This window comes from Nesoenas mayeri (genome assembly GCF_963082525.1).
Source record: "Nesoenas mayeri genome assembly, chromosome: 2".
Taxonomy (NCBI): Eukaryota; Metazoa; Chordata; class Aves; order Columbiformes; family Columbidae; genus Nesoenas; species Nesoenas mayeri.
In genome coordinates this window covers 24,266,488-24,274,425 of record NC_137543.1, presented here as the reverse complement: position 1 = coordinate 24,274,425, position 7,938 = coordinate 24,266,488, and the positions used below count along the sequence as shown (strand labels likewise).

At 41.3% G+C, this 7,938-nt stretch overlaps 1 protein-coding gene across 4 annotated transcripts in view; it reads left to right on the top strand.

The window, feature by feature from the left end:
• The first annotated feature begins 1,417 nt into the window (after positions 1–1,417).
• The window catches only part of VPS13B (vacuolar protein sorting 13 homolog B), a 445,653-nt gene continuing 439,132 nt past the window's right edge, over positions 1,418–7,938 (top strand). For all 4 annotated transcript variants that reach the window (XM_080340706.1, XM_080340704.1, XM_080340705.1 and 1 more), the window contains exons 1-2: positions 1,418–1,557; positions 2,216–2,393. In XM_080340706.1, coding sequence (XP_080196832.1) covers positions 2,247–2,393 — 147 coding nt within the window. In that variant the 5' untranslated portion in view covers positions 1,418–1,557; positions 2,216–2,246. The remainder of the gene's footprint in view (positions 1,558–2,215; positions 2,394–7,938) is intronic.

Genomic DNA, 7,938 nt, shown 5'->3' with positions numbered 1-7,938 from the left:
GCAGATTAAACACACAGGATTTCAAATTTCCAGGAGGAATACAAAGCTCAGCAGGCATATGCCAGGCTTTTCTTAAAAACTTAAATCAAGAGGCCTTTGCAAAAGGTTCTTCATTACCTACATCAAAGCCATGGCCACAGGCACTGCCTACTGCACTTCACCCTGAAAAAAACAGGCCCATGATCTTTTCCAGATCTTCCACATGCCAACCGTGAGGAGTCCATGAACTCCTGCGGGTCCAGGGTGTTCACTTGCTGCCAGGAGCAACTCAGGGCTGCTGGGAAGGGCTTTTTCTCTGTGATCAGTGTGTTGAGAAGAGCTCTGGGCACATAGAAGATCAAAGGTGCTTCTGAGTAACTTTCTCTCACTCAAAAAGGTGAAATTCAGAACCTAAGCAGAACTTCACTCAAAAACAAAAATGGAAAATGTTCATTTTTATTAAACATGCTAGAAACACACAACACACTTGCCATCACCGAAATTTGCTGCAAATGGTCACTCAACATGACGGGAATAAAAATTTGGTAAAAAAAAAGTGGAGCATCTCCCTTATGAGGAAAGGCTGAGGGAGCTGGGTCTCCTTAGCTTGGAGGAGACTGAGAGACAACCTCATTAATGTTTATAAATACGCAAATGGTGAGTGTCACAAGGATGGAGCCAGGCTCTTCTCGGTGACAACCCATGGTAGGACAAGGGGTAATGGGTACAAACTGGAGCACAGGAGGTTCCATTTAAATTTGAGGAAGAACTTCTCAGTAAGGGTGACAGACACTGGAACAGGCTGCCCAGGGAGGGTGCGGAGTCTCCTACTCTGGAGACATTCAAAACCCGCCCGGACACATTCCTGTGTAACCTCATCCAGGTGTTCCTGCTCCGGCAGGGGGATTGGACTGGATGATCTTTCGAGGTCCCTTCCAATCCCTGACATTCTGTGATTCTGTGAAAATTTGGAGCTGGATTGGCTGAACGCAACGGCCGCACATCTGCGGGATTCCTCGTGCCGCGGGTTACAGCCCGGGCCTTCAGGCTCCTCTGCGCCAGCAGCACACCCCGGAGCGGAGGCAGGGCCGGCCCCGCCGTGCCGGGAGCACACCCCGGAGCGGAGGCAGGGCCGGCCCCGCCGTGCCGGGAGCACACCCCGGAGCGGAGGCAGGGCGCAGATGCCCACCCGCCGCCTCTCCAGCCCCCGCACTCGGGGACGCGCCGCAGCAACGGTCCCTCCCAGACCCGCCCACTTCCCTAACGGCGGCCACCGCCCCGCCCCATGCATAAAACCCCGCCCCTCGCCCGGCGCCCCGCCCCTCCCGGCAGACCGCGTGACCTCAGCCGGCTTCAACTCCGGCTTCCAGCGCGGCTTCCGGCCCCTCTTGGTGTTCCCATCAAACCCTTCCGGCGGAGGGCGTCTCTGCCGGCGGACAGGGGAGCAGAGCACACGCGCGGCAGAACGCGGAAGTGCCCGGGCGGCGGAGCCGGGCGGCAGCAGCTGCCTGCGCGGGGCTCCCGCGGCCCGGCCGGCCCGGGGCGGGCACGGAGCCTCGGCGGCGTTCGGAGGGGCAGGTAAAGGGGTCCTGAGGGGGCGTGGGGCTGGGGGAGGTGGCGGGAGGTGTGAGGGATGTCCTGAGGGTACGCGCGTGGGGTGCCCGGGAGAGGCGGCAGGGACGGGGAGGGGTCTCCTCAGGGCAGTGGGGCTGGGGTGGTTGTTTTCTGGGGGATGGGAGGGGAGCGGTGGCAGGCTTTAACCATACCTTCAGCGCGGGGTTTGAAGGGTACGGGTTTGCTCACACGGAGCTGGGGGTTTTGCCGTGCGCAGCTCGGTGAGGTGTGTTTGGAGGTGTTTTAGTAGGGACTGTTATCAGCTTTTATCGGGGTTTCTGTCATTTAGATTTATATGAGAGCACAGTAGGCTGCTTGACTTCTCTGCTTTTTTGTTTGCTTGGGTTGGCTTCTCTTTTGATGGTAAACGAGGCAGTTATTAGTTCATATATATATGTATAAAAGCTGGATATTTGTAAATGCAAGTAGATGTGCTTTCATTTTGCTATATATTTCATCTTTATGTGTAAGTATATGTATCTTTACATATAGATAAATATGTTTATAAATCAGAATTTGAAATGTCATTTTTCCTACATTCAGACAGTGTGACTGTTGCTTTATTGAAAGTTTAGCTGACAAGCTTATGAATAATATCTCATTGTCTTGTCTCTTTTCCTAGTGCTTGATCTGTAATTCAGGAATCTTCCAGAATGTTGGAGTCCTATGTGACCCCTATTTTGATGAGTTATGTGAATCGCTACATCAAGAACTTGAAGCCTTCAGATCTACAGCTGTCACTCTGGGGAGGAGATGTTGTACTTAGTAAACTTGAATTAAAGTTGGATGTACTTGAACAGGTATGTTATGTTTATAGTAGTTACAGTCTGTGCCTTCATTTCAAAAATAGTTGACTAATTTATGTTGGTCTGCACAGATAAATATTAATTTAGTACAATTTCTCTTATGCAAGACCTTTCCCTCCCCCTGCCGCATCTAGTTATTCTTGTGTTAATTTTACATCGTTTGTTTAGTAATGAATGGTAATCCTTTGCATATTCTGTAAGTTATGGGGTGTGAAGAGAAAGGTGTGGGGTTTTTTTTGGATATGTTTCTTCTTTCAGTAACCATTATTTTACAGTATGAGCATTAGCTAAGTTGTTTTCCAGTCATATTTACTAACTGTGTATAGCAACTAATTCAAAATGTCACAAAGTAGGGTCTCTTTTTAGTTATGCATACTAAACACAGATTTTTCTTCTCTACATTGTTTTAGGACTCAAGTTTTCATTATTCTAGTTGTATTTAAATTTAAGAGTAATTGAGAGACAGATTTGATCAGCTAGTTTATGTGGATTAGATCAGAGGCTCTGTAAAACTTAGCCTTAAAAAGATGGGTTTGACCAAGTAAAACACTGAATATAGAATTTGGACCCTGTTGTTAATATGAACTGATTAAGTCTTAGCAGAGGGACTGTTTCTTTCTATGCATATCTGAGCTGACAGCTTAAGGAGTTGAGTGTGTGAGACAGAGCTGTTTTCTGCTGTGCATGGTGTAGCGAGTCTTAGCAAGAGTCCTGCACCCAGGTGTAGTCCAACTGGAGGAACTGAGAGAATTGCAGCAAAAAAAATAATGGGAGATATAGATAATCTGACCATTGAAAGAAGAAGAAAAGACATAAAATGTGCTTTTGAATTTTGAATAAAATAGGGTGAGACCAGATAGGGCAAGAGTTGTATGGGTGAGACAAGAAATAATGGAATAAATTCCACCCTGGGACACTTAGATTGGACATTGTGGAAAACTTTCTCATGTTTTAATGAGGTTATGAGGCATTGGGGCAGACTAAGGAGACTGAATGGTCTCTGTCAGGGGAGGCCTTTTAAAATGTGAAAGAAGAATGGTTAATTAAGTATCTCTGGTCCTATTTGGGAGAAGGAGACAATCTTTCAAGAGATCCTGTCCTGTTTTCTTTCCTTCTGTAAAGAGCCTGATTTGTCTTTCTTTGAGTATTTAGTGGCTTCTGTATTTTCTCTCAAGACAACTGCCTTTTAGTTCCTTATTTTCTTGATACAGCTTGTCCATACAGCTGATGTGGATACTAGACTGTAGTTGATAGGATATGTTCCTCCTGTGAATATTCACAACCTTTAAAATGTATATATTATGAAATCAAAGAAGGTCTGATCAGAAAGGAACTCCGGAGGTCACATAGTCCAACCTCCTGTTTTGAGCAGGGCCATTGCCAGCATTATGTCACATCAGCTTGTGTTTTTTTTTCCCCAGTTGAGTCTTGAAATCTGTCTTGGTTGTGAAAACCTCTTTTTTAGGTAAACTGTTGCAGTGTTGTGCCGTATAGGAAGGTTTATGCCTTGGGATGGATATATCAAAGTTGCTGTATTACCTCATGCTATTAGGAGTTTGCTCCCATCATCTATGTTGTTTCCTTTCAAATAGTTGCAGTTGCTGGTAGGTGATCCCTGGCCTCATCTTTGCCTGCCTGTGTATCAGCTGGATACCTAAATACCCAGCACAGTCTGTTGCTGCTGTGGCTGTTGTAGAGGCAAATGTTGATGTATATGCCCGTGCTCAAGACTCGTTGTCTTGAAAGGAATGTGAATATGCCGTGAATGCAAAACTTAGCTCAGACTGTGATTTTTTTTTTTTTTTTTTTTTTAAGCTATTTGACTGTGTGTTGCATTTTTTGGGTTTTTTTTTTTGTGTATGTGAAATGTAGTGATCTTAATTTGGCTCCTATTATTCTTTGGAACTTGCCTGGACCTGCAGACTGCATTTAGGATACCTTTCTCTTGTTTGCTGAAGGGATGCAGCTTTATGCCTGCTTGGCAAAACTCTTTGAGTGTGTAGTATTTGGTAATACAACATTCCCAAGCCTTTGCAGGTGGCAGGGAGCTCCCTTGGAAAGCTAAGGTCTCTAAAAATTACCAGTGTATATGTTATTCTATTTGTGTTCTCTACCTGGATGGATTAATAATATCCAAATCTAGTCACCTTAACTGCTTTGCTCTTCTAACATCCTTTCTGTCCTGGGATGTTATCTCCTGACTGGCTCCCTGTTCCTTATCAGGCTTGAATTCAGTCTTAATTTCATGCTTCAGGTTTTGGATGCCAGTGCATGTACTGTGGGTATCTTTGTCTGGAGCCCAAAAATTTTCAGATAATTCCAGCTTTTGTGGAACTACACATGATTATTTGGGAACATTAGTGTAATTGCCAAACTACCTGGACAAGACACTTTATAACAGATTTAGGAAGAAGTCTGTGCTTTCTCCTCTTGCTCCTTGCACTTCAGCTGTTGTTAGTGTTTCTGTGTCATGTTGCACTCTTCTGGGCCACCACACCTAATTTCAAAGAACAGCTGAGAACAGAGTGTAGACTGATGTCTGTCTTCTAGGGACTGAGTTGGAACCAGTACCTTTTGAAATCAGATTTAATATCGTTGGTGGCATATTTTAGAAGATTTATCAGACCCCAAGAGAATATTTCAGTACCTGAAAACACTTTGCATATTTTTATGTATGTTTTTGTATGTTTTCTCTGCTCTCATTAAAGTAAGCTGAATGTTATTGCGATAACTCTCAGAGTCTGTCCTCCCCCTGCCCCCTTCCCACCCCCCTCTTTTCTTTTTTTTTTTTGACAGTACCAGTTCTGTAGTGAAAGCTGAGTACTAGTTTGTACTCAGGTTCAACCTTCTAGGTACAATATAGCTTTTGTACATAATCATGTCACTTTCTGCATAGCCAGTTAGTTTTATAACAATTATCTTTAGTTGAAGGTTATATCTAATGAAACTTTGATAGTAGATTTTCTTTACCTGTCCTGGATCAGTCAACTATTAGAACTAAGCATTCCAATAAATCTTCTATCTGAGTGTAATAACTGGCACATTGTATAAAAACTACTTCAAGAAAGTATCTTGTAATTAAAATTTAAAATTAATATTTAAATATTGTTTCATGGAAAAGCCTTTTAGGCACTTTTGGCAACTTTCACATGGAGTCCCTATGTTACCAGAGGTAACAGAACTACCTATGAACTTGATAACTAGCTTCCGTGTAATATTTTTGTTGACGCAATGGTATGAAAGGGATAAGATACCTGATGAGCTCTTTTTTGCTGCTTGTGTGCATTTCCATAACATCATAGCTTATGATGTTAGCTGTTTTACAAACTCAGAAGGGGAAGGTCAAGTGGTCTTTGATTGGAAGACAAAGGAGAACTTTATCTAAAGATTGTCTTGTAGTGTAGAATTCTGATATCTGAAATAATTTAGAAAAAAATATGAAAAATGCTAGTGTACTTAAAATAATTTTAAGGAAAGGAGGGCATTAAAATATCCTTACTGTGTCTGTCATGTGCCACTGGGTTACTTGTAGAATACAGCCTTGAATGTGAGGAGAAGGTATTTGAGTTAATACTGATGTGGAGGAAACAGTAGTTGCCTATCGCCCCAAAGTTTGGTACAGCCTTATATTTTAGGGCAAGGTTAATTAAGATAATCTAGTCTGCAGTCTTGCATTATGTCAGTCAGTTATTTATGTGTCAAGGAGTTTTGTTTTCAGTCGTATCAAATTTTATGAAGGATCTATATGACATAAATATAAAATCTAAAATGTGAAGTCTAATCAGTCATAAGTACAAAAGATAAATTAAGAATTTCATGCGGTACTTAATGAAAAGGGGAAGATTCCACAGGAAAGAATAGTCTTTGCTATATGATTTTATGAACAATTTACTAAATTTAGCATACATTTGTATTGTGCACTGAAATGGGATAACAAAGATTTCTCTGCATTGCTTTAAGGAAACTTGCTTGTGAAATTAGGATAATGTTGGGCAACATTTGTATCCAAATTCCTTTGAAAAGGAAGAACTGTGTCTTCTAAATATGCTGTGCATTTGGTTGTATCACCTCATTTTGAAACAATTTGTACTTCTGCATTTTCTTTTAATACCTTACAGTTAACCAGACAAAAATAAGAATGAGTTAAATCCATCTAGCAAATAATGGAAAAAAGATCTGTTCTAGAATGTGTTTTGAAGTAAAAAATTTTAACTTGTGAACACAAGTCAGGCTCTAAATAGGTGTTGTGGTATTGATGAGTGACAGATTATGTTTCTGTGATTCTGGAAAGGGAATTTAATTCTATTACTGTTAATAGTGATAGTTTGCTGTCTTGATTCATGAAAGCATTGTCTGTTAAATTGTAATGTATTTTTGGGTTGCACATTTTTTTTGGTCATTTAATTCTTTTGTTCCTCCCACCCCTCCCAGCTGTGGAACATAAGGCGCTTCTTCATTTATTGTGTGATCAGCGTAGTGACATCTGTAGCTGTAACTGCCCAGTACTTGCTTTTTAGTGGCTTAACTGAAACTGTCTGGATTAAAATTGTATTTGTGTTGATTGTAAGCCTAAGGCTGAATTTTTAGGAGAGAGGCTTTTGGTTAAAATTCTTTAGTATATTAGTGAATGAGATGAAGAAAAAATGCTTTATAAAAACAAATTAACAATTTTCTTCAAACTGTTTTTATGAGAAACTCTATAACTGTCATCTTTGGAATATTATTTGAAATTAGATGTGACTATGTGTAAGCATGGCTGAGGTAGAAATCAAGCTTCTCTGACATGACACAGATGTGTTTTTTGTTTTGTTTTGTCTTGTTTTTAAGCTTCATTAGTTTTTGGGGTTTAATGAGCTTTCATTAATGTACAAACTGAAAGCTGTACTTTGCAAAAAGTAGAGCCTATAATTTTGTGTAGGTGTCTTCTCTGGAGATTTTGTCAGCAGTGAATATACTTCATCTACTCTGAGCTCATGGGAGCAAGATAAACTTTTTCATAGTACCAGTAGAAAGGCTGAGGAGGCAGCAGTGGCAGAATGGAGAGTGTTCCTTAAAATGTCTTGTTTCAGCAGCCGTTGTGGCTGTGGTGGTGCTCAGTATTTGTGTGTAAGAATAGTTCACTTCTCTTTTGGGTGACTAATTAGAGGTGTTCTCAGGATGCTGACCTGTCACAGTTGCAATAGGGTTTATTTCAACTCTGAACTTTTGACACAGTAACACCTTGGAAAAATAAAAATTTTTAGTGGGCTTACAAAACATATCACTAAGATTTGATTACAGTTTCAAGACGTTAGGCTAATAATATTAATTAGCTTCACAGAAATATTCAACAGGTAGACTTTATAATATATGTGAAGTATTAAATGTAAAATCCACTTTCCTTCAAATTTTATTAATGTAGAACTTCAGCAGGGATAGGGCTGTGGTCAAGCAATGGAGGAAAACAGGCTTTTTGGATCGACTTCTAGATGTTTGTCTGAAATTGCCTGGCAGCTTGCCTGTTTGACCTCAGAGCTTCATGGACCCTCTCTATTTAACT